Source organism: Diceros bicornis, chromosome 4 (genome assembly GCF_020826845.1).
Source record: "Diceros bicornis minor isolate mBicDic1 chromosome 4, mDicBic1.mat.cur, whole genome shotgun sequence".
NCBI classification, from domain to species: domain Eukaryota; kingdom Metazoa; phylum Chordata; class Mammalia; order Perissodactyla; family Rhinocerotidae; genus Diceros; species Diceros bicornis.
Window position 1 is genome coordinate 91,151,885 of NC_080743.1, and position 27,117 is coordinate 91,179,001.

A 27,117-nucleotide genomic window follows, 5' to 3' on the forward strand; every position below is an offset into this window, starting at 1 on the left:
GGCAGAAGCAATGACACGCATGCCACTTATTTGCTGTCCCTGGGCCCCAGGTTCTCAGGCTACCAACCTTTGCCTTCTTGGAGATGAAACTACAGTGATGACCACCAAATTCCTCCAGTGGCGACATCTTTCCGCAACCAGTGACACCATATAATATTCTCCTCCCACCTTCCAGAAGATGGCTCAGATCCTACCCAGTTTCTTCACCAGTTTCAACCTGTGCTCTAAGTCCTTGAGAAGCATTTTACAAAGAGCATCCCACGTAATATTAATCCCATAAGAGGCTGTAAAAGAAGGGCCTCTGACAAACGAAACCAGGGTCAAAATGAAAAGACAACCCACCAGCTGGGAGAAAATATTTGCAAATCATATATCCAACAAGGGGTTAATCTCCGTAATATACAAAGAACTCACACAACTGAACAACAAAAAAACAAACAACCTGATCAAAAAATGCACAGAGGATATGAACAGACATTTTTCCAAGGAAGATATACAGATGGCCAATAGGAACATGAAAAGATGTTCAACATCACTAATCATCAGGGAAATGCAAATCAAAACTACAGTAAGATATCACCTTACACCCGTTAGAATTGTTATAATCACTAAGACAGAAAATAACAAATGTTGGAGAGGTTGTGGAGAAACGGGAACCCTAATTCACTGCTGGTGGGAATGCAAACTGGTGCAGCCTCTATGGAAAACGGTATGGAGATTCCTCAAAAAGTTAAAAATAGAAATACCTTATGATCCAGCTATCCCACTACTGGGTATTTATCCAAAGATCCTGAAATCAACAATCCAAAGAGGCTTATGCACCCCTACGTTCATTGCAGCATTATTCACTATAGCCAAGAAGTGGAAGCAATCTAGTCCCGTTGACTGATGATTAGATAAAGAAGATGTGGTATATATATACAATGGAATACTACTCAGCCATAAAAAAGACAAAATCATCCCATTTGCAACAACATAGATGGACCTGGAGGGTATTATGTTAAGCAAAATAAGCCAGACAGAGAAAGACAAACACCACATGATTTCACACACATGTGGAAGATAAACTAACACACAGACAGAAAGAATAGTTTGGTGGTTACCAGGGGTAAAGGGGTTGGAGGGTGGGCACAAGGGGTGAAGGGACACATCTGTATGGTGACTGACAAGTAATAATGTACAACTAAAATTTCACAATGTTATAAACTATTATGACCTCAAAAAAAAAGAAGGGCCTTTGATCCTGCATTTGGGAAATGCTGCATGCTAAATATAGCTAACATTTTCATCTAATATTTATTGAGCATTTGTCATGTCACAGGTTCTAAGTGCTTTGCATGTATTAATTAAGATAATCCTCACAACAACCTTATTGTAGTGTCCATTTTACAGATGAGGAAACTGAGGCAGAGAGATCACACAACTAGCAACTATTGGAGTCAAGGTTCAATCTGGTAGTCCAAATCTAGAACCCATTCTTTTAACCGTTACATGATGCTGCCTCCCATTTCTATATCTATCTCTTTATCTCTCTATCAATCATTCTATCTTTATAATCTGTATCTTCATCTACATATTCTACTCTAAATCTGTATTTACATCTACATCTATATCTATCTTGATGGTTCACAAATCACATTAGCCTGTCCGAAAATTTCTTCTGTAAAGAAATCTATTTAACTCTGTTTAATTAGGTGATTTCTAAATTTGACACAAGAAACTCCCTACAGACACTTTGTTTTTCTTTCTTTGCTTAGCTTCTACTAAGAACTCATGTCATAGAATGTTCTAGAGCACCATGAAAATATGCTTTTGAGGATTTTCTGAAGGAAGGATGAGAATCTTGAATTCTAGATTCAGCTTTCTGCTTTATTTAGACCAATATTAGTATAAACAGGTGACTCAAAACCCATGTGAGAGTTATCTAAACTTTCAGGTCCTAAATAAGTTTAAAGGGAGTTGGTAAACGTAGAGAATAGAATGAACCCTATCCCTGAATATCCAATTACTTGTTTAAGGAATTGATGATAGATGATAGACAGATGAGTCCAGTCAAGCCAAGAATAAACTAATAGTAGGTGGTAAGCATTTCCACTTACATCAAATGAGAACAGTGTAGTATGGCATAAAAGTCTTGAAATTTGGACTAAAGAGATTTTCATTTGAGCCCAAATTCAACTAATAGCCAGAACTTTAATCCTTGTTATATGCTCAACATATAATATTGTGCCTGGTAGGTGCTGAAAAAATAGAAGTTGATTCAAATAAATGTTTGATCTTGAACAATTTACTTAACCTCCCTGAGCCTTAGTTTCCTCGTATATAAAATGGAGTTGATGATAAAAATTTCAACTTCCAGGGTTGCTGTGAAAATTAAATCAATCATGTATTTGTAAACATGCTTTAGTTTTCAAGCCTGGTGTAAATGTTAGCTGCAAGCGCTGTCATCATAAACAGTAACAAACTTGGCCAGATTTGAAACACGCCCTCCTAGTTGACAGCAGTTCTCCCAGCCAGGCCCCCCCTGGAGTCGCAGCCTGGCGGAGATACTGGTCAGCAGTGGGCATGCAGGGACAAGCAAGCCCCTGGTATAGAAAGAGGTAAAAGAAAGCCCAGTAGGGCCAAAGCAGCGACAATCCCTAACCAAATTAGCTTCTGGCTCTGAGGAAAAGAGCCCCCCCAAAACCCCTCAGATGCTGAGACTGATTTACTGTTGATACGCAGTAGCTGCTCAATAACTGTTGAATTCAGCTAACTTGTACATCTTAAGGTTTACTTAAGGAGGTAGAATGATGTTCCTCTTAACCTTCCCCTTGGCTCTTCCCCAAAGCTACAAAAAACATAGGATTTCTAATAATAAATCCAGATCCCAACCCCAAGTCCAATCTGTTATAATGTATTTCTTGGGGCTGGAGCAGAGGTCCCTGGGGAATGTAGCTTCAAAAAAAACGTGTTGCCAATTCCTCACACACCTGTAAACATCATGAGAAACACTTGGTTCTCCTTCCCTGAAGAATCCTCTAAAGCCGCCCCGGCCTAAAGAGGAGTCACCAGCCCGTGTGACTACCGAGCACTTGAAATGTGGCTAGTCCAAACTGAGGTGTGCTGTGAGCACAAAACACATACTGGATTTCAAAGACAGTGTGAAAAAAAGTAAAATCACTCATTAGTAATTTTTAATGTTGATTAAGTGTTGAAATGATATTTTAGCTATATAAAATATATCATTAGGATTAATTCCACCTGTTTATTTTTACCTTTTTAGGGTGGCTACTAGAAAATTGGTAAATTACATGTGTGGCTGACATCGGTGATTGCATTATGCTTCTATTGGGGAGTGCTGCTCTGTAGGTTTTCAAATTGTGAGTTGTGACGTATTAGTGGAGCATGAAACCAGTTTAGTGGGTTACAACCTGTATGTTTTCTTAATGAAGGAGAGTAGAATAAAATATAATAGAGCGGATTACAATACGTTCGAAACAGTGAGGACTGTTTCGTGAAATTTTGGTTTCAGTTATATATATACATATGATTTATGTATTACGTATTGGTTTACAAAGTAAAAAATATTTTTGCTGTCAATAGAGTAAAAAGTATTTGAACACCGCTTTTCTAAATTGTCCATGACAAGACAGTACTTCCTTGAGTCAGAATGTTCTGGCATAAACAACAAAAGCTGTGTGATTTGTATCTGACTAGGGAGATTCAGGTCAGTGCAGTAACTTGTAAGTTCTGCCCGGAAACTCAGCAGCCTCTGCTGATGTTGTACTAACGTGGGAGAGAGGGGCCTCTGCACTACCTGTTAACCCATCACTGTGAGTCATGTAAGTTCAGAGGCCTGAGTAGAAAGCAGCGAGGACCACTCTGTGACCTCCTGAGGGCTCCTGGGCCCTGGGAGATGAAGGCAGGGTGCAAACAGCATCTGAGTACCGGAGGAGCAACAGGTGATGCCTCCTCAAAGGCAGATTAGACCTCGTGTTACCAATTTTATCCACAGAGGTCTGCCGCTTCCTTCATCCCCGCGAGGCTAGAAAAGTTTCCTCTCCAGAAGAGACAGGGGATCCACAGCTCCAAAGATGTCTTCCCTCCAGGTAATTAAATTAGAAAATGCGACTGCTGCTCTTGCTGGAGGCTGAGCTTCAGTGATCTCAGCAGGCTCCGGAGGCAGCTCTCTCTGGGGCAAAGTCCAGCTCCGGGTTGATTTAAGACACCACAACAGCAGGGGGTAAGCCATTGTTTGCATAACCCCGGCCTTGCAGGAAGCAGAGGCTGAGGCCCACCCAGGCAGTGGTCCTGACTCACCCCAGTGATGTAAGGCCACAGAAGCCATGGAAGCTGCAGCTCCCTGCATTGTAACTGCTGCTTAACCCCAACACTGCCCCGGGAGTCTTACCCCTGGAAGAAGAGCCAGGGGCTCTATGTTCCCAGGCCCTAGCCAGTGGGGATGCTGAAAACAGGCTAGTCTGCAAATTCAAGTGCAGTGGCAGGGGGCACTGTGCAGGGAGAAAGGAAGCAGACACGTCCCATTGCTGCCAGCTGCCCTTTCACCCTGCTCGGTCCTTGTCACTGAAGGCCATTTTTATAGCTAATCGGGACACTGCTTCAGGACTGACATCACAGACTTTTATGTAAATGAATTCTGTTCCATGACGGTGAATTACCCAGGAAACTTGAATCAAAATGACTCAGACAGTAAGAGCTCATTCAGAACTCATTCAGCCCGAGTCCCACATGGCACCTTGGGAAACACTACCAGTTGGGCGATCACATTGTTTAGAACACTCATTTTGTGCTAGGCCCTGTGTTAAATGCTTAATACATATCATCTATTAAATGCTTACAACAACCTATTATGACTTCCATTTTACAGATGAGGAAACTGAGGCTTAGAGAAAATATGCCACTTGCCCACAGTCACACAGCTAGGACACAGCAGGCCTGCTCCAGGCTTATGTGATTCCCAAGCCGCACACCCATGCACCATCTTATCTCCCACTTCAAGTATTCTCCATTCAAGATCTTAGAAAATGGCTTGATAAGCCCACAATAACATCCACAAACCTGAGCCCCAAGATGCTTGTAGTGCTTGGGATAAGAATTACTCTCAGAGTCTCTCTAGGGGGTGAGCATCTGTCCTCCTGGACCTACAGGGAGGCTGGTAGACGCCACACTCCTAGAGCGCTGAGGTTTGAGTCACCCTCCAGGGCCTTTGAATCGATATTCCTTGCTCGGTCTCCAAGTACCTGAAGTTCTTTCAGAGCACACACTGCATCTTAGCAGCTTCTGTCTTCCACTCAAACCTGGCCACTGGCCCTTCCTAACTCCCCCTATGGAACCTAGCCAGTGCAGGGTGGCGCGTGGGAAGCCAGGAACCTCCCTCCCCTACCCACCAGGTCTGCTCTGTCTCCTGCCCCGGTTGCTCCCACCCCTGCTGAAACTGCTCTTCTCCAGAGCCTCAGGTCCCCCTGCCTGAGGACCTGCTGTTCAGATTGGTAAGAAATCACAGAGCCGAGAGGGGAGCAAACCCTTCTCTCCCGCAGGGTGCTGTCTAATAGACCTGGTTCATTATTCTGATTGGGACTGAAACAGAATGTCCCCCACAACAGCTATGCATCAGACACAATTCTGCACACATGTTAATGAGGAGAACTGTGCAGAGGAAGCTAGTCACCTTGTCAACATTTGCCCAGGCTCCCAGCTGACAGAGAAGTGTGCTTGGTGCCGGGGGCGGAGAGAAAAATACAGAAGCTGCCCGCTGGTTGGGATCCACCCAGCTCTCCCTCACTGCCTGGCCCGGCCTGGCATCTGCCTTACCTGCATGACCCTGCAGCCTAGCAGCTGATGGGGACCAGCTTAGACCTGCCTTTCAGGCCTGCCTGAGTGCAGGCAGTGTCACTGGGCAGTGCTTCCCCAAAGATAGCAAACCCAAGGAATTTGTTGGTTTAAGGTGTCTATTCCAAATGGTGTGCAATCTCAATTATGTAAATAAACATAAAATTGGTAAAGAATACACCAAAATCGCTAGTGACTTTTGCTGAGTTGGGTTATTAAAAATACAACCTTTCTGTATATTCTGGTTAGTTTATAATGAATACGCATTTTTTTCTAATCAGAAAAAAACACTAAAAAATATAGACTTATTGGTTTAGCTTCAGGCCATTGGTATGAGTATTCTAATTCCCAAGGCTTATAGTGTTTGGCTAGCATACATCCTCTTTACACCTGGGAGAGTGGGATTTGTCTCCGGGTTCCATTGATGTGTCTCCTCTCCTTTTGGTTCTGACCCCTGTGGCTTTAATCAAGCTCTGTGACTTTCAGTTGACCCTGGCTGCACCCAGGGTGTGCCACGTTATCCACCTCAGTCTTGCACAGTGTCATGCTCCGGTCTAGCTCAGGACAGCTCCGCCCTGGCCTTGGACCCTACAGCTGGCCTCCTAGGCCTCGTGTCAGCTGCTACAGCCAGGTGAATTGCTTTGACCCCTCTGGTTTCTCGAAGTCCCGTTTCAGAGATCAAATTCAGCCCAGGAACAACCAAGGAATAATTTAGGAATCCTTGTGATCCCTAGGTGATCAAGTTCTCTTTTCACATTCTAATCAACCCCACTCTGGAAAGCAGACCCTTCCCTGAGGGTTGACCATCACCTGCGTGAAATGATGGGCCCTGTCTATACTTGTGGGTCAAGAAGGTGCAGCACAGATGCCTCCATGGGATTTGTCACTCATCACCTCCTGAGCATCCTCAGTTCTGCTTAATTGAGCAATTACTAATTTAGCACCCAGTGACGACTCACCATCCTGCTTGTGTCCCCTCTAAATGCTGGGGCTGAGGGAAGGTTGAGGGGGAAAGAATTCCACTGCTGGATGCCTCATAATGAACCTCTGACCTGTGCAGAAACGGAGACCACATGCTTCTTTGTTTCTCATATGTTACAATACTCATACCTTTCCATCAATTATGTGCCACTTCATAGTTTATACAGTATTTTCACATAGACTTGATTCTCACTATAAATATTTCCCACTTCACAGATAAGGAAACTGAGACTCAGAGCAATCATATGACTTGCTCAAGCTCATAAAGCCAGTAAGTGGAAGCGGCAGGATACCCAGAGAGATGCTGTGTCTTCAAGGCAGGGCATGACCCCTCTCTAAAGTCTCCCTGAGGTGGCCCTCTGCAGGGGACCATCTATGACCCAGCTCACAGCCAACAACCTCTATCAAATCCAAGGGCAAGGAAGGCCACAAATCACTCCTTCATTTTGGAGAAGAAGCAAGTAAATCCATGGGAGACTGACAGGGCCTGAGGAATCAGACACCAGCTTTTCAGTGAAGATGGACGTGCAGCAGGTAAAGACAGTTAGGAGGTATGGACAGTCTGATAGGTCCCAAGGTCGATAAGAAGAAACAATGTGACAGGCAGCAGTGATCAAAAGTGAGGGGGGAAGACATACAATCCTGAAGCCATCAGCAAGCGAGACTGGGAAGGGGACTGCAGGACATTTATTACCCGAACAATAAACCGGGCTGATGGCTAGCAGGACAGTGTGTCCCCAGGCCCCTCAGGGGCACCTCACATCCTCCCAGCAACAGTTCTCCTAGATAACACTGCAGAGAGGAAAATCTCGGAAACTTTGGAAGCAGGAAAAACCAATTTGTGGGGACATGCAGACACCTGAGTAGATCAGGATGGCTGGAACCACAGCACATGTACGTGTATGCACGTATTTAGAGAGAGAGAACCTACTAGACTTCAGGATCTGTGCTGTATGTTGGGACAAAAGAAAACTAGATTATAGACTGCAACCTAGGGGCCCTCCGTTGTGGGGGGTGGGAACAACTCTGCAGATAACTATTATGATAAGTGTAATACAAGTTCAGCTTGAGCTCAGAGAGGCAGCTAATTGTTAAAATTCCTTCTCATCTGAAGGCTTCTCAATCCGCTGGATACACCCCTTGACATTCAAAGACGTTTGAATCTTGGTGCCCTCGCTTAAAGGCTTTGTGATTTTAAGCAAGTCACTTAACATCTGTTACTCAATTTCCTCATCTGTAAAATGGGCACAACATAGTAGCTTGTACAGTTACCGTGAAGATTAAATGAATGAATATGTAAAGCCCTTAGAAGAGTGCCTGTCACGTGCTTGGAATATGTATGTGTCAGTCAGAGAAAGCCCTTCCTTTCCTTCACAGCGCAATCCTCCCATGTGTTGCAATGGGGTAAAATGCACAAACCCTGAGTTGTATAGCTACAAGCGACCAGCTTAGCTGAAGATGGTGAGGATTCCTTATCAAATGCAGCTGATTTGAACAAACCCAGCCACCAGTCCTACATCTTCAGTCTTCTAGGAAAAGCCCGGAGATCTTGTTATTTTGGAGAAAGGCAATACATATTCATTGTTGATTTAATACTGTGGACTCATCTTGCAGGTCAAAAGTTTGGATCATTCTAGACACATTTGTGGGGCTAGACTAATGAAGCTCTAATATTCCACTGCCTACCTCGTAATTATCTTTAAACACAGCCCCTGATGGATATGGCATGGAAAATTCGCACAGCTGGCTTGGGGAATAGTTCACCTGCTTTGGTCTTCCCGTTCATGAATCAGGCTGGTGTCTTACTCAGCAGGGGGATCTCTTATAATGATTTCCCTGCAGGAATCCTGTTTGGTAACGCAAACTAGGATCAAACGGATAGGTTTTCCCATTACAGACACCATAGAAAGGGTCCAGTTTTGAGTTGTTTCTAGGAAAATCTGAGAGCCTCTTGGGGTATAGTCCTCCAACTCTTGAGTAGGAGAGTTGTTGAGTAAATCCGAAGAGAGAAGCAAAGGAAGGTTCCCTCTGCACTGACCAACGTGGAATTCTCCGCTCAACCTCCGCTTACCCTCGGCTGCCAGACCCCACCCCACCTCCACCCTACACCTGAAAGTCGTGTTGGTGAGCACCCCCACCCCTACCCCAGCCAGCTGCTCATTAACGCACCGGTAAACCGCCAAAGAGTGGAGAAAGTGGAAGGCTGAAACTTTTTTTTAATTTAAAGGACAAATCCTTGCTAAGAAATAAATAAACCTGTGCCAGGGAGGACACTGGACCCTGTCTTTTTCCAGTTTCCGTGTGAGGAAAACAAACCCAAGAAGATGTGAGCCAAATCCCTTTTTACACTGTAAATTTCTCAGAGGTGGCACAGATCACCCTCGCAAAACTTGATTTCTTTAACAGGAGCTGTATGGCACGTTATTCGTAGGAATAAGCCTTAGTTTACGCATCTGTAAAGTGGGGCAATATACCCACCTTACATGCTTTACAAAATTTGTAGAAGGATCCTCCAAGATTATGTTTATGAAAGCATCTTGGGAACTATAATGAGCACTGCAAATGCCAGGTGTTCTGTTACTCTGACTCATCTTTGTGCTTTTCAACATGGCAAAGGCAGAAAGATCAATGTGAGAAAAAATGTTGAAAACTTTTACAGGCAATGAATCTTAGTCTCTGCTACAGCACAAAACCACACAGAACCATGTCCTGTTAGGTTAGTTGAAGGCTGTTGTTAAAATGAAAATGTCACTGTTATTTATGGTTTAAGGCCTACCTGTTCCAAATAGGTTTTCAGAAGGCGTTAATTTATTGCCAACACTGTGTCTTGTATTACTTTGGCATTTGACTACCAAGGGAATGAGGCACAGAGGACAGGTGAGGTTTAAGCAGAGTTGGGGACAGGAGGAAACACCTGGGGTAAACAGACCTTCCCAGGAAGCCAGGTCCCTATGGGCACCTGCAGGGATGAGCACTGGACAGCCGGGGGTCAGTCAGGGTGGACACTGGACCGAGACCATCTGGGGTTAGTAGACGCTGAGTTGTTACCATCCTTGAGTCCCAAAGGAAGAGAAGGGAGTCTGGAGGGGCAAACGGAAGAGCTCCACACCACGTGTGCAGGGACAGGGAGTCGGGGCCGTGCACGTGAGGGCTGGGGGAGGAAGGAAAGCTTAGGTCAAAGAGAAGAGGACACCGTGCCCAAGTCATTTCAGGTGGAAGCCCCACCCCACCGGAGACAGCCTGCATCCTCGTGTGGCTTCTGTGTACCCTCTATGAACCCACGTGGACTCTGGGAACCCTCAAAACGTGCTTTGCTTACTGAACCCTCAGGATCCTGGCTACGCTCAGAGTGTATTCAGTGTTGTGTGCATCCTTAATTTGTCAGAAAGGCAGCTGTTTGTAGCTAAATGGTCAAATCTTGTCTTTATTCAGATTGAAAACATTTAAAAGTCCAATATTTTACAATACATATCTTGGATTTAGCAGTTAATAAAACAACATTTGAATTCTATCAGAACCCCCTTTTAACAATAATGAACAAAGATGGTGCAGTATAACTTAATGGAGAGCAAAATGCATTCAGTCAAGACAGAGAGTGAAAGGCAGGGAATTTAAGAAATTATGTACCCTGAAAACCACTCTCTAAAGTAATGAGGAAGGCTAATCCAGGCCTTACCGACTACATAACTGAAAAATAAGATAAACAACAAGCAAGAGCACCTTTGGAGTTTTTCAGATTAGAATTCATCTTTGGGGCCAAACTGAAGGCGTTAAAGGATTTCTCAATCATGTCATGCCCTGCTTGAAAAACAATGATGGCTCAACAGGCCCACAGAATACAGAGGAAATTTCCCAAGATGCCAATCAAGACTCTCTGACATCTTCTTAGTACCCTCCATTCCTGAACACATGCAAACACTGCAGAAACCCTGCCCTTCCTCAAGCACAATTTTCCTGTCTCTACTCCTCACTCACTTCCACTGCCTTTCCCCTGTCTCCTCCTTTCAAAATCTTTCTAATTCTTCAAGACCCAGCTCAAAGGCCACCTTTTCCATTGAGCTTTCTCTAGTGAGTCTTGCAGTTGAAATGCTTCCTTCTGCTGGGCTCCCAGAAGAATTTCTCCATACCTCTGATACGGTGCTCGTCATGGTCTCCATTTCTTCTGGTTATGTGAATACATTCCTTCCAGTTACACAGGGGGTTTCCTGAGATTCCTCTAGCTCACCCCTGACATCTTGACTGGGACCTGGCCCAGTTCCGTGCACGCAGTCAGTGTGTAACTGGGTTTAACTCAGCAAGATGTGCTCCATATACTGTACTCTCAGAGCTTCTTCAAATTTCAGTTAAAAATAACTTATTTCTTGCACTAGAAAATATAATTCACCTGTGTGTAGTCTTTGGGTCAGGGTGGTGCTATTTCATGCTCTAAAAGACATAATTTACACAATGAAGTAAATAACTCCTTTAGACCTTTAGAGCTGAACTTTCCCAAGTTGTCACCTCCAACATACACGTCATCTTAAGAAATTAATGGATATCCAATATGAAAGCAATTATTCGGTTCCTGCTAGAAGGATAAACTCTGATACAGTTATGTCAAATAATTGGGAACAGTATGAATTTGATATTTGAATCTGTCGTTAGGTATTTTTAGAGCAGATGAATTAACTGGTATTCTGGATGTGGGTGAGTCTAATTTTTAAAGGTGACTATTTCTAAGATTTGTTTGTTTCTAAAGGGTTTCAATGCCCTAGAAATCAAGCAAACAATTCCTACATTTACAGTTATAATTAACTAGATGTTCTGAGCCCATGTTTATGAATTGGCATGGCCCCAAGATGGCCTCCTGGACCCACTGGTCTGTGGACATCCAGCCCTGGAAGCACTGCTGATATATGACCAGCTCCCTTATCTCACGGGTACAAACAAGGCACATATGTATTATTTTCATAATCTAGTTTTAATTGATTTTAAGTCTTTGCGAAGACTGAAGATGGTCCCTTCAGAGGCAGAACTTCCTTGCATTTGGCCTTGCGGCTCCAATTAACTCTGCTCATGCTGTGCCCTTTGCCCCTTCTCCCCAAGTGCTCCCCACAACTTGTATCCACCTTTCCTACTCCACTCCTCCGTCTGGACTGCGACACCACCTCTTTAGGAAGCCTTCTCCGGTCGTTTCTCCCATGCTTGTCTCTGTTCACTATTAGGAGAGCCTATTAAACTTAAAATGAGTGATCTTCAGTTTAATAATAAAGATGGACTGCATTGACTTGTCCAGCAATTTCATGTCTATTAGTCTAGCCTTCTCAACTAGATTATAAGCCCCACGAGGGCAGAGTCCACTTTTTATATTCTGAACCAATTTCTCAATCTGTTCTAATGGGTATCTCGGGCAGGAAATAGAAACCATCGATTTGGGCTGCAGTCTGACTGGCAATCTTTCTTATAAGGGAATTTTCTTTGCAGTTTTATTAAACGTAAAGAAGAGAAAGATGAAAAGTAATATGATGACTCTTCGAGAAGAATGATTGAATAGCAAACGGTGACATGATATGCTCCTAGCTCAGGAAACGTAAATGAAAAACAGATATTCATGATAGTAAAAGGTCAGACTATTGGAAGAATTCTTGACCAAAATAGTGGAGATTAATTAGAAATTCATTATTCAAATCCCACCTATTTCCAAAGGATAGAGGTGGCTGATGGCACCTACGACTGAACTGAGAGTCTGGAACTACGACTCAGGATTTAGCTTGGCTCTAAGTTGCTATGTATAATTGGGCAAAGAAGTCCCATACTTTAAGCATCATCTATAAAATGGTATTAATCCCATGGACTATTGTGAAGATTAAATGGGGCTATATTTTAAGATATATATATTATATAATATAAAAATACATATAATATAAAAATTATGTCTCTATATATACGTATATATATATACGTATATATATATTGTCAAATGCTCTAGAGATGTTAAGAATTCTCTGGGGTCTATAAAAATTGGGTAAATTCTCTCCTAAATGGGATTCCTATTTACCAAAAACTATGGGGAAACCTGCAAGGCATACTTTCTATCATCCTTAGCTGCCCAGAAGGAAATAGCCGCCTTCCCCAGCAGTAAAATGTGCCCAGCCTTGTCAATTATATTGTAAAGAGGGAATTTAAACCCGAGTGACCTCACCCTCACTTCCAATCGTGAGATTTTATTACTCTCTGGGTATTATTCCCTTGACTGATATTCAGGACCCCATTTTCCAGATGAAGAAGATGTTGCTCTGAGAGGTCAAGTCAGTTAGAATTCTGGCAGACAGCACAAGACAGAGGCAGAGGACAAGGCCAGGAGCCAGATTCCACATCCCAGCCGCTGTGGTTTCTCTAATCCGCACTGACACAAAGCCACACACGTACTGGGCTGACCACTTGTGCTGAAAAATGACTGTGGTTCCATCAGGTTCTGAACCAAATACCCTTCCTGCAGATCCCCGCATGGGGGCACAGTGAAGGGAATGCGGTTGAGGAGCGTTGGGCGGCCAGGCCTGGTGAGAGGTGATGGGCGCCCTGGCCTGGCCTCTACAAGCTCCCGCAGCGCTCTGTCCTTCCTGACAGCTCTGGACCAGCCCAAAGCCCTGTCTGCGGGGAGTTTTCTGCCCTCAGGTTCTTTTCAGAAATCTGACAGGCCCAATAAAAGCCCAGTGCTGATGGGGCTGAGCGGCCCGAGTCCTCCCAGCAGCCCTGCCGCTGCCTCTCCTAACACAACGGGGACGGCTGTAATCACATTACAGCCTCGTCTCTCGTAATTATCCTCTTTCTCCAAGTGACAGAGCATCCCAACGGCAGGGAGGAAACTATTTTTAAACTAATTCTAACTAAAAAAAAAAGAGTGTCATTTTTTCACAGATATAGTTCTGGTTTATAAATCACCCCTAGGGACAGAGTGAGGACTACAGTTGGCCGAAGCTAGAAAATCCAAACAGAGCCGTGGCCACCCACCCCAGGAGACCACCTCTCCTTACCTGCCCAACAACCTGCATGCTCATTTTTTTCTCTCCCTTTTTTTTTTTTTTCCCCCGAGGCCCCTCTGCCCCTGTTCGTTTCTTCCATCCCTCCTTTGACTCTAGGAGAAAAGGAAAAGAAAAAACACAAAGGCATAATTTCAATCTGAGTGACTTCTGGCTTTTTCTCTTCCTCTTTGTCACCCCCCTGACCTTCTTCCCACCCTACACCCCACCTTCCTGAGACCAGTTCGCTTCTCCCTTCTCCTCTGAGGCTGGAAAAAGGGGATGGCTCACAGAATATTTTGCTATAACCAAAAGCTCTTTGGTGTGAAGAAATCAAGCCAGGAGAGGGCATGTGGAGGAGGGCAAGGGAAAGAAAAGCCACTTCAGAACAACATTAGCTGCAGGCAAGAGCTTCAGCCGAGTGGGATGGCCCACATCCCCCAGCAGGCCTCCCAGGAGAGGAGCAGGCACCTCGGTAACATGGCACCAGCTGGGCCTGGAGGACAGTCCTGCTCTCCACCCGCCTCCTCTTACAGATTACCTCTGGTGCCGCCATGATAATTAGATTGATAAGGAAGCTGGAGTGGACGAAATGAATCAATGGCACCGCACGGATTTCTTGAGTATCAATCTATCGAATTACTGCAGCTCTCTAGCGCTCTCATTTGTAGGGTCATTAGCTATCTGTCTGGCTCACAACAGTTAGTGCATCATTGAATCCTGGGTATATTGTCTGTCCCTCAGGTTTACATTTTCTCCCTCTGCCTGTAGAACTCTTACGTGTTCGTCTCGCCAGCCTGGCACTCTGCCGTTTCTTCTCAATCTTCTCTGCTTTTCCTTCTCTCTCTGCTTCTCCCTCCCTTTCCCCCTTCTCCCACCGCCACTTCATCACTTTGACCCACCTGTTTTGGTTCTAGTCCTGGAGTCTTACCAGCTCTAGTTGGATGACTCATCTGAGGGATAGGAAGATAGTGAGGGGAGGGGAGGAGGCTCTGCTGGTCCCCTTGAGCATCCAGAGTTGCCTCTGGTGACAGAGATTTTGCATCTAGCCTAGAGGTGCAGCCACCACCTCCTGCCAACCCTCACACATAGGTCTCAGAGCAGGTGGGACCCCTCTAAAGGAGACAAACATAAAAATATCAGATGAGGCACTCCTGGATGTGCCTCAGGATTAGACCAGGCCTTCCTCATAGGAAGTTGCAGAAATTTGCCCACCAGCATCACTGAAAACTGCCACAGAGAAAGACTGCCTGCAGAACGGCCAGCATTCTTTGCGATACAGAGGAATAGGAGGTGGAGGTAGAGAAGGAAGCCAGAAAGGGGAGCTTTCAGGGAAACACGAAAGAAAAGCAGCTTTGAAATAATTATTAAGTGACATGAGCTTAAGAAAACTAAGGGCACGTTTGTTAAGTAGGCCTTAAAAACACATCATTCCCCTTTCCCCTTCAGCCAGCTTCAGAGGGAGTGAGGAAAATGAAGTCTCTCGTGGCATTCGTCCCACTGTCTCTCTCTGCCCGCCCCTAGAAAAGCAACCTAAGCCAAAGGGAAGTGGAGACATCAGAGAGAAGCAGAGAGCTCTGTCATGTGGTTAACAAAGGCTTGTGACTGAGCCGGGTAGGGACACGCCAGAGGGAGCTCAGAGGAGTGAATGAAGCCGGAGGGAGCCCGTGCAGGCCCTGGTTTTCTATAACTGCTGGCTTGGTGGAGAATTGTCCTGGGAAAGGGCAAATTTAAAAAATGTCCCCTGACTCCTCTAGGATCAAGGTTCACTGGTTTAGAATTGCTCTTGATTCTTTGGGACACAGTGGAGGCTGGGCACTTTTAAACAAGGAGCCATCAGACAAGCCTTCTCTCCAAGGGGAGACATGGAAGCAATTTCTGGGGTAGTAGCCTGGATTGGTGGAGAAAACATTAAGCTAAAAGTCATCGCTGTCAGGAAGCCCTAAATCTGACCCCGGGAGAGAAGAGTGTTGATTTGCAAGAGCTCTAAGTCTTTTTATGAGCGTGGTATGTGGCCACTAATTAAAGCTGGCCAAAAAACAGCAGTAAAGAGTAGAGACTACGGTCAGCAAGGTCTGGGCTCATCTCGTCTCCTCTGCTCATTAGCTGTGCATTCTTGGTCAAATTCCCTTGCCTTTCCTGAAGCTCATTTTCCTGTTCTCAAATAAAGGAAATAAAAAGAAGACGTAGCATCATAGTAAAATCACCACAGAGCCCTACTGGTTGTTTTCAGCATGTCTGATTGATTATGCCCCTTTCTGATTGGTTATTGCCCGAGCCACACCAGTTGGTAAATATCTTGACTCCTAAATATCACTCCTCGCTAGCTTATAGGGCTGTGAGGAATGAGTAAAATAATACAAGAAGAATGCTTAGCTTATCTTGGCACCTGGTAAATGCCCAATTAGCTATTGGTATTTGTTATGGATTGAATTATGTCCTGCAAAGAAGATATGTTGAAATTCTAACCCCTAGTGTCTCAGAAGGCGACCTTATTTGGAAACAGGGTCGCTGTAGATGTAATTAGTTAAGATGAGGTCATACTGAAGTGATGGGCCCATAATCCAATATGACTGATGTCCTTGAAAGAATATAGCCGTGGGAAGATGTGCACAGAGAGAATGCAATGTGAAGATGGAGGCAAAGATTGGAGTGATGCATCTAGAACCCAAGGATTGCCTGCCATCCCCAGAAGCTCAGAGAAAGGCATGGAATAGATTTTCCCTCAGAGCCCTCAGAAGAACTAACCCTGATGACACCTTGACTTTGGACTTCTAGTCTCCAGAAGTGTGAAAGAATAATGTTCTGTGGTTTTAAGCTACCCAGTTTCTGGTGATTTGTTACAGAAATCTTAGGAAACTAATACAGCATTCTCTCATAGGTAGACTCCTTGAAGGCCACATAACACCATGAAGTCATAAAGTATCAGAAAGAGAAGACGTTAACGTTCATTTTCGTCCAGTCTTTCGTGTGATGGTTGAAAGCGCATCTTCAGCATTCTCACCAAGGAGTCTTTCAGCTTGTGCCTGAACACCTCCAGTGACCGGGAACTCACTACCTGTCATGACAACCCAGTAGCTCTGACAATTAGAAAAGCTATTCTTGATACGGAGCCAAAATCTGTTTCCCTGTACATTGCCCCGTATGGTGGAAACTACCTCCCTTGGGCCTTTTGCCATAAAAAAGTCTGATCCCTTAGCATTTAACAGCCCTTCAAATACTTGTATTTACAAAACAAGTTATGTTCTTGCACATATCAGAGTGTGAGCAAATGCAATTTCTTTTGTGTATAATGAACTTCTGCTTACTCTACCTAAGAGTAATCCATTAAAATCCAGTTCGGTATTATCTCCTGATAGACTAGTTTATGCTGCGGGAAAAAGCAATACCAAAATCTGTGCTTCAAATGCCAAAGGATTATTTCTCTCTCACACGTCACACATCCACCGTGGGTCAGCAGGGACACCCTGTTGATCGTGGTTACTCAGTGACCCAGACTGAGACAGTAACCACTATGTTGAATGTTGCCAGTCACCATGGGAGGGAGAAAATTCTGGAGGGTCTCCCATCAGCAATTAATTCCCCCACCTGGAAGTGACACACATCACTTCCTCTCACAGCTCATTGGCCAGTACTAGTGGTATGAACTCACCTAACCAACAGGGGGCAGGAAAATGTAGTCTTACCATGTGCCTGGAAAGCCAGGCCAGAAATACTTGGTAAATGGCACTGAGGATTACCCCACCCCCTTTGTGTGGTTTTCCCTGCTGTCCCTGGCAGAGTTGCTTGTAGCACCTCCGTCCCCCTCAGTGCATTTCGTGTATTTGTTTGTCACAGTAATTATCACATTGCATTGTCATTATATTTACTTCTGTTTTGTGAAAATCAGTAAACAGAAACTTCATTGGGAGGGCAAAAGGGGGAGTGCTCATGCCCTATGTTGATAGCACAGCCCAACAGGAAGAAGAAAGACTTCCTCTTCTTGCCTGGCAGGAAGCTCAGCCAGTGAGAGACTGTCACAACTCAGCAGATGAAAAGCCACTATGCGTCGAACTCTCAATTCCTCCAATGGGCTCTTTGTTGACAATAGCCCTCCCAGCTTCCTCTTCCCCTCTATAAAAGAGTCTCTCCTCTCTTTGTTGCTGGGAGTTTGCATGTGGCTCACCATGGTTGCAGACCCCAAAATTGCAATTCTTTGCTGATCCCCAAAAAACTCATTTTTGCTGGAGAAATAACTGGCTGGCTGTTTGTTTAAGGTCAACAGTTTCCATCTCCTCCGCAAGACTGAGAGTTTCTCAAGGACAGGGACTAGATTATAATAGTTTGGGATGTGAATGCATTTGAGAACAGTGACCATATATCCACAGTAAAAGCCAAAGTCCTCACGGTGCTTTACAAGGCCGTATCTGATCTGGCCCCAGCTACTCTGACCTCCTCTCCCTATCTCTGCCCCCTCATTCACTTGGTCCCAGCCTCTCAAACTCACCAGGCCTGCTCCTCCCTCAGAGCCCACACAGCCAGACACAGGCTGCTCCCTGTGTCTGGAATGTACTTCCTCAGCCATCTGCTTGGCTCACTACTCCACTCCTCTCAGGTCTCTGCTCAGCTGTCTCTTTATCAGAGAAGTGTTCCTGATGGTGCTCTGTAAGACATCAGCGTGACTTCCCCTCCCTGTTAACTCCCCACCCCTTATCTTCTTTTATTTTTCTCCACAGCAGTTACCACTTCCTGATGCAAACACACGCAAATGTATGTTACATTGTCATATATTAAATATCATATAATATGTATTATATGATACATTATATATGATATATGTAATTATTTTTTGTATTTATTTATTTATGGTCCTTCCTCCTCCCTCCTGCCCACATACACACGCTTCTATGTAACTTCTATGAATAAAGGAATCAGCATATAGTAGGTACTCAGTAAATATCTGTCAGATGAATGAATGATAAAGGAACAAATGTACCTCCTGAGTCTTCACTTCTCTGGACCTAGAGGGAGGTAAATTCCTCCCTCTAGTATGACAAGATTTCGCATCCCTTCCACATCCTAGCCACCTAGAAGTGATCAGTGATCAGTGCAGTACAGAGCGAAATAGCCCTTTGCTTATCCTTTGTTCTGTATTTCAACTAATAAACCCTAAGTTTAAATAAGATTTTGGAGGCTGCAAAAATCACACTGTTGACTGACTCACGGTAAATTTGGTTATTGACCAAAATCTTAAGTGTTTTTCACACATAAAACTGTAACTTTCTCTCCATATATAATTTCGTAGTGTTGCTTTGGGCCTATGTGTAGAATCTAACATTTTTCCCCCGTAATTTTCCTGTCGTTTGTCTTCCTTTTGATCCATAACACCATTTATTCTTTAAGTTATTTACTGAGTGTCTACTATGTGCAAAAAGCTATGTTAAGTGTTATGGGTCTAATGTAACAATTTTACAATTCCCAGAAGAAAAAAGTTTTTCAGCAATATCAACATGAATCAGACAAACCAACTTTAGGTTATTAAGAGAGATGCTAAGGCTCCTTAGCCTTGAATGTAAATGTAAGTGTAAGTACCACTTTGCAGCGTGGTACTCCAAAGATGCAATGCCTAGAGCACCTGAAAGTGGGAAGGCAAGTAGCACCTCAGATAGAGGGGCATGGAAAAAACTTACAACACCTTGGATAGAAGGGGTATGGAAAGAGCTTACAATTATGAGGGCAATTTGGTTCAGACATGTCACTCGATCTATTCAAGGTTGACATACATCATCTGGATGTGACTGACAGATTGCCACCTCCCACATCACTCCAAGAATATCACCCTTCTTTAGACAAGGGTATGCTAAGATTTGGCTTTCCTGCTGTCCACTAATGGATGAGACTTCTCAAATGTTCTAGTGATTTCAGGGCAGCCTTGGGATAGGGGAAGAACCAGAACAATTATTCTATTTGTCTACAAATCATATTTATTTATTTTAGTTAACGCCAGGTACTAGGTAATATTATACAGATAATAAGTCAATCATCACTACAATTCTATTAGGTAGGTACTGTCATTATCCGCACTTTCTAGGTGGGAAGATTGAGGCACAGAGAGGTTAATTGATCTACCCACAGCCAGAAAGTGAAGGAGCTGGATTTGAACCCAGGCAGCCTGGCTCCAGAGTCCATGATCTTAACAACTCTATTCTACTCTGCTTCCTTTTCGTATTGAGAAAAGGTACAAATTATGGTCCAATATATGATATAAAGGCTAAGTAATAAGTCAACCTTTTATACTAGTCACTAATACAGATTATTTCTAATAAAAATCAAACCTAAGACATAGTCCAGTTGAACTGAAATTGAAGAGGAGTGAATAACTTGAGAATAATGGAAAGAAATTAAATGAGTTGGAGAATAATTCAACCTTTGGTTCACCGAGCATTTACTCAGTAATTCATCTGTTTATTCATCCTTCCATGCATCTACCCACCCACTCATTCAACAACCACATACCGAGCACTTTTGCTGTCCTAGGCACTCATCAAATGCTGCAGATAAATGTGGTCTGACCTGATTGACTTAGCGGTCCAGCTGGAGGGAAGCAGACAAAGGAAACCCATGGTCTAGTGCGGTAAATGCTGTCAGAGGGGGCTCATGGAGGAGTGGGGCATTAACATCGCCTGCACTGGGGAGAATCGATGAGGGGACAGGAGGAGAAAGGTGAGAGAAGAATGCTTCATGGAAGAAGAAAGACTGGATCTGGCCCTAGCAAAACTTTTTAACCTCAATATTCCTGGGAAGATCCTAGAATTAACATAATTTCCATCAGAGACAACAGAAAACGGAACATGCTTCTCAAGAAAGGCCCTGGAGCACAGCAGTTGAGAACACAGGTTTTGGAATCAGTCAGGCCTGCCTTCAAGTCTTATCCTCTCTAGATAGAATTTCCTCCATTATAAGACGGGAATAATCATAATGCCCCATCGAGGGTTGTTCTGAGGGTCAAGTAAGATCCTGGGTGAGGTGCACAGGGCCGTCTGGACACAGCACACATTCAGTACGTTAGCCTTCATTTGTTGCCTGCTTCTCAGATTCATGCTTACGCTCACTCCCCGCCTTATTCTTTAATCTTCTTAGTAGCTCTAACACCACATTTAGAACCAAAGTTTGTAAGCCTCTTTTCTCTTTTACATAGGGAATAAAAAATAAATATAATTTCTGTAAAACTGATTTGCATTACAGAAATTTATCGTTTTCCATGGTTCTTGGTGACTAGGTAACCAGCAGAGGAGCTAATTCATTATTTTAGCAATTTAAACAGGACCTCAGGAGAAAGGCACCCTGTGGTCACAAAGCACTGGGACTATACTAATGAGAAGATTAAAAGAAAGTTCAGCACATACAGTCCCAGATAATCACAAATGTACCCAAGGATTATTAACAACCACAATTACCTGGAACTATATTATCTGCCTGGTTAGTTATTCTAACATCAACTTGTATTGAATAGATGAGCTTAGAGGAGTTAATAAGTTATTTTGAAGTGGCTGGTGGGGCCCCTTCATAATAAATATCTGGCGAAATATGAGGGTACACCTAAGGCTCCATCCTTCATCCTAATTCTCACTGAGAAGTGAAAAGAAGCTCTGAGTTCTCCTCGGAGGAGTGGCCTATCCATAGAGCCCCTGGCCCCAGTCCTCACGTCCTGTTTGCTTGGAACCACTTGACCATCATGGGGGCCAGATATGCATCTAGATAAGCCTTTTGGGAAATCAAAATGCTCTTCTGAAGCAGTGGTGTCCATTTTCAGGAATCAATTCCTCTAGGAGACAAAGCTCTGGGCTTTTATGACCATGGTAGTCATTGTCCTTTCCCAACCTCCCCCTTGAAAACCTTTCATGCCTTTTCTTTAGCTTTGTAGGATTGTGCACTGTGTGGTCCCCAGCTGCAGGTCTCAGAGGTCACCTTGTTCTTTGGTTTCTTTTGCAGATTCTCACAACTCCGTGCTGTGTGCTGCAGGCTGGTCTTGAGCCCTGAGCTCTGGCTGAGAGAATGGGGGTGGACGGGGAAACAGTAGTCCTGAAGAACATGCTCATTGGTGTCAACCTGATCCTTCTGGGCTCCATGCTTAAGCCGTCAGAGTGTCAGCTGGAGGTCACCACGGAAAGGGTCCAGAGACAGGCAGTGGAGGAGGAAGGAGGCATTGCTAACTACAACACATCAGGCAAAGAGCAGCCCGTGGTCTTCAACCATGTGTACAACATTAATGTGCCCCTGGACAGCCTCTGCTCCTCGGGGCTGGAGGCCTCGGCGGAGCAGGAGGTGAGTGCCGAAGACGAGGCGCTGGCAGAGTACACGGGCCACACCTCAGACCACGAGAGCCAGGTCACCTTCACCCACAAGATCAACCTCCCCAAGAAGGCCTGCCCGTGTGCTGGCTCGGCCCAGGTGCTGCAGGAGCTGCTGAGCCGCATTGAGATGCTGGAGAGGGAGGTGTCGCTGCTGCGGGAACAGTGCGAAGGCAACTGTTGCCAAGGAAGTGCTGCCACAGGTAGAGTCTGGAGCTTGCGGTATGGTCTCTGCAGGGCAGGAAAGGGCTGATCAGAGAGGCAGAGGGAAAGAGAAAGAGAGCAAGGGAGCAACCACTCGCTACGAAATCTGGCACCTCTTCACACGGAGGGAAAAAAAGTGCCTTCATCTGTAGCTCTCTGTTACTGTCTCTAAGATCTAAATGCAGTCCTTCCCGGGGGATTCGGGGCAGGGACTCTACACTGCTCAGACAGTTTGAAATACATTAACCTGATTTGGGGGGGATGAGTCAGGTAATGGTACATCGGTTCAGCACAGCAACTTCTGTGGTGAGCAGGGAATTTGATGTCTGTTTTCATTCATCTTTGGTTTTCACATGAAATGATATCTCTCCGTATTAACCTGAGGGACTAGAGAATGCAGGTACTCCATTCACTCGATCACAGCCTCTCTCCCATGGAGTGAATGATAGTCATTAAGGTCTCGGAGGACGTGTCCCCATCTTCTCTAGCAAGATGGATGTTTTAGCCCCTGCCCCCTCCACCAACACGCACATAGGTGTGCATGCATACACGCACATACCTGTTCACACACACACACTCACTCACACAGGGATTACTCCATCTCCCAAAAGGCTGACTATCCAAGAGATGTACCTCTAGCCTCACCTACCCTCTGACTAGTGACACTTTGGAATTCGTGTTTTTACCTCTCTGAGAGAAGTCTTCAGATCCAGACTTCCTGAGTTCAAATCCTGGCTCTGCTACTTATTACTCTGTAACTTAAGCAAATTACATAACCCGTGCCTTCCTTTCCCCATCAACAAATGGTGATAGACTAGAAGGAAAAGGAGTTGATAAATATAAAAGCATCTACTTGGATGAAAGCCTGGCTTCTAGTAAGCACCATATGAGCAATAGCTATCACCAGCTAACCCCCAGTGAGCAGAAATTGTGTCTGTCCCCTTATGGACCCAACTTCTCTCACCCAAAAGGTACCTTAGACCCACGCCGTTCATTCTTTAATAAGAAGAGGAATTAGTCTTACTATCTTGGGTTTAAGCTTTCACCTCTGTAGGGTCCAATACCTCAGGGCGTTCACAGAGATGAAAGCAGGAAGTGGCAGGAATGACATTTTACCAGGACCTGGATGGCCCACATGTCCAGAGTGATGTCAGACACATTCATCCTGAGACACAGCAAGATTAGGGGCAGTCTTTGAGTCGTGAAATATTTCATGGGTTTTCTCACCTCTTTCTCCTCCTCATAACCAAAACTATAAATAAATAATCTGAAGAAGAGAAGAGAAAGTCCGGTTGTTCAGTCCCCTGTTCCTGAGTGAGAACTGTCAGGTCAGTTCACCTTTACAACGGAACAGGGGACCGCGGGGAAGTCACAGGCCTCCTTGGACGTGGACTCTGCTGCCCAGAGAGCTGGGTGGCTCCTGTGAGTGGGCTTTATACCAGCCTCCCCCCAGGCTCCCCGGCAGACATGGAAAAATCCACAAGCCCAGAGCTATGTTAAGCCACATCAGTGTAGTATCCTTTCCGGCCATGCGGGTTGCGTGAAGTGGCAGAATTTAACAAGGATATGACTTACTTGACTTCATATCCCCAAGGCCAAGTGCAGAGAGGGATGCCAAGCAGGTACTGGGTTTGTGTTTGTTTAATAAGTTTGTTTGATTCATGCTAGACAGATAAATTAACCACTGTAGTAATAGCATGGTAACGGCAAGGACAGAGATATGCATAGAATCCTAAAAAGATCACAGCAAACAGTAACTAAACGAGACTGAGGTTCTGGGAAGCCTTTGAAGCGACCCTGGTGCTGGATTGTGATGAATGGGCAGAGTGAGTTAGATGGCAGGAAGGACAGGGAGTAGGGTGAGTCTGTAGCACATATGACTTTGCCCTGCATAGCAGGCTTGGTGCTCAGCCTACATCCCCTCGGGTCCCCTTCAGTCCCCACAGCACCTGGGCATCTTTGTCAGGGGCTGTCCTCGGGCAGTGGGGACCTTCTTGGCCTGCCCAAAGAGAGAATGGAAGAGCCTGAGCATTTACACCCCCCAGGGACAGCCCTTAACCCATGGTGAGGTGTGACTCACACTATGACCAGAGCACTCTGCAGGACTGAACCCAAGTTACCCTCCCTGGGACTTTGCCTGGTAACGCACCCTGACTTGGGATCCTTCCCTCCCCAATCCACAACCAGTTTTTCCTGGGAGCACTTTCTAATAAGTCCCTTTCACCTGAATCCTCATCTAAGGTCCACTGGTAGGGAACTCAAGCTAAGACACTCAGGTGAGCTCCTGAAGGACAAGTGACCAGCTGTCACTCATCTTTGCCCCAGCCCTGTGCTAGGCACAGACAACTTATATTAGGTGAAAATATTTATGAAATTGATTACGTACCAAACTAGGTTGAGCTTAACTCTCATCAACACAAACCTGACCAGAGAATGAGGAGAGGTCTCTGCCCACCCCTCCCCATGCACCGTTTACAGGAGGTGCCTCTGCTGCCCTCTGACCTTCTCCTTGACTGTTCCAGGACAACTGGACTATATCCCTCACTGCAGTGGCCATGGCAACTTTAGCCTCGAGTCCTGTGGCTGCATCTGCCATGAAGGCTGGTTTGGCAAGAACTGCTCAGAGCCCTACTGCCCGCTGGGCTGCTCCAGTCGGGGTGTGTGTGTGGACGGCCAGTGCATCTGTGACAGCGAATACAGCGGGGATGACTGCTCCGAACTCCGGTGCCCAACAGACTGCAGCTCCCGGGGGCTCTGTGTGGATGGGGAGTGTGTCTGTGAAGAGGCCTACACGGGCAAGGACTGCAGCGAGCTGAGGTGCCCCGGGGACTGTTCAGGGAAGGGGAGATGTGTCAATGGTACCTGCTTATGCCAGGAGGGCTACGTCGGTGAGGACTGCGGCCAGCGGCGGTGTCTGAACGCCTGCAGTGGGCGAGGATACTGCCAGGAGGGACTGTGCATCTGTGAAGAGGGCTACCAGGGCCCTGACTGCTCAGCAGGTAGGAAGGGGAGCTCTGTGGGGCATTTGGCAAGGGTGGTCCAGCAAACTAACTAGAGGTGGGAAGAGAGATGGGAGGAAGGTGAATTTTAGGCAAAATAACTCCCAATTGGGTTGTTCTCATTTGCTTTCCAAGAGAGCAGATTTCTTCAGTCAATCACAATTGTTGAGGCAGATTTAAGAAGGAAAAACGCAGAAATCAGAAAAAGTCAAGTTCTCGTTGAAAGTTGGATCTTACTCCTGAGACTGGAACAAAAGCAGTGGTAATAATGGTGACAGGATTCCACCGTCCCACAGGTAGGGGAGAGAGGAGAGTCAGGCCCTAGGACCACCCTAGGCAGGGCCACTCTCTAACTCAGAGGGCTTCCAAGAGCTCCACCTGCTCCAAAATATCCCCTTGCTTGTTGCCATATTCCAGGGCCACATCCTTTTACAATGCATGAGATAACCAGACTAACCAGGCACTCTGGTTATTTTGGAGCTTACTGATTGCAAGGTGTTATTAATTTATGAAATGATCTAGTGTCCACATGGAAAAAGTATTTATAGGCAAGGAATTAAATGTAAACAGAAATAAAGTACTAAAGGCATCAAGCAACAACTCAGATTCTAACAATCAGTACAGAACATTCAAAGGCTGTGGCTCACTTTGCTCCAGATGACATATAGCAAATCGGGACCAACCTCGTGTATAGTCTACACCACGGAAACTGATACAAAGGTGATGTCCTGAAAGGAAGATCTAAATCCAACAGTGGGAAAAATACCAATATCTCATTGGAGATCATTTTTTTTTTGCCTGAAATCAGATTATTTTCATCATCTCACTATTATTGTTCATCCTCTTCTAACTAAATCAGTGACTCTTGCTGATACATTTGTTTGTGTTTTAAATGGAATGGATTAAGCGATTGATCCTTTCCATTTACAGTTCAATGCATAACAGCGGGCTCAGAGTGCCCGTTGGGAAGATTTAAAATTAAAAATAGCAACAAATAAACATCTTTAAACCATCTGATGGCTTGATTCTAGGAATTTTCTGATCAGCCTTCTGACGTGAGTTTAGGGGTGAAATCCTGGGAAGCCAGCTTCTTCAGCCTTTTGTTCTCCAGCATCAGCAACGATGCCCACTGGATAGCAGACCGGCTAGACCAGGTTCCTGCACCTGTGACTTCAACTTAAATTCTTTCAAGAGATCAATGGCAATCACGAAAAGAAAAATAATATATTTTCATATTCCTTCATTTTTTTCCATATTCAATTATTTCATTTAGCCTCCTATTTTTTTTTTACCAAATTGAAATATCTTTCTAAAAATATAAATAGTTGTTATACCCAGCAGAAGTTAAGCCTTGTTGTTTCTGAATCCAAAGTCGCTAGGCAGTTGCTGGGGAGGCTGGAGCATGGTCCTACTTCCCACCGACAGGATGAGGCTCCATGAAGCCCTGTCAGAGGACCTAGGGGTCAGGTGGAGCCATTGCTGTGTATGACTATTCCACAGTCCACACACTTCTTGGTAGAACTGATCTGTGTTGGGCAGGGCATACCTGCCCCCTTCTTGACCTTGCTTTTCTACAGGGATGGCTTCACTTACAAACAGAATCTTGATCTGATCCAGAGTCCAAATTGGACTGGAGATAAAACCTTCCTGGTCACCCAGGGAAGACTCAGCAGCTGCTGGCGTAACTACAACCGGGTTGAGTCCAAACCATGAACACATGTTACCTCCAACATGTTACCTCTGTGCTGTTTGAGGAAGACTTCTGGAGCCCAG

The 27,117-nt window shown here is 45.0% G+C and overlaps 1 protein-coding gene across 1 annotated transcript in view; it reads left to right on the top strand.

The window, feature by feature from the left end:
- The window catches only part of TNR (tenascin R), a 190,138-nt gene that overhangs the window by 89,318 nt on the left and 73,703 nt on the right, over positions 1–27,117 (top strand). The window contains exons 2-3 of the mRNA XM_058540006.1: positions 21,783–22,344; positions 24,868–25,344. Of these exons, the coding sequence (XP_058395989.1) occupies positions 21,846–22,344; positions 24,868–25,344 (976 nt within the window). The 5' untranslated portion in view covers positions 21,783–21,845. The remainder of the gene's footprint in view (positions 1–21,782; positions 22,345–24,867; positions 25,345–27,117) is intronic.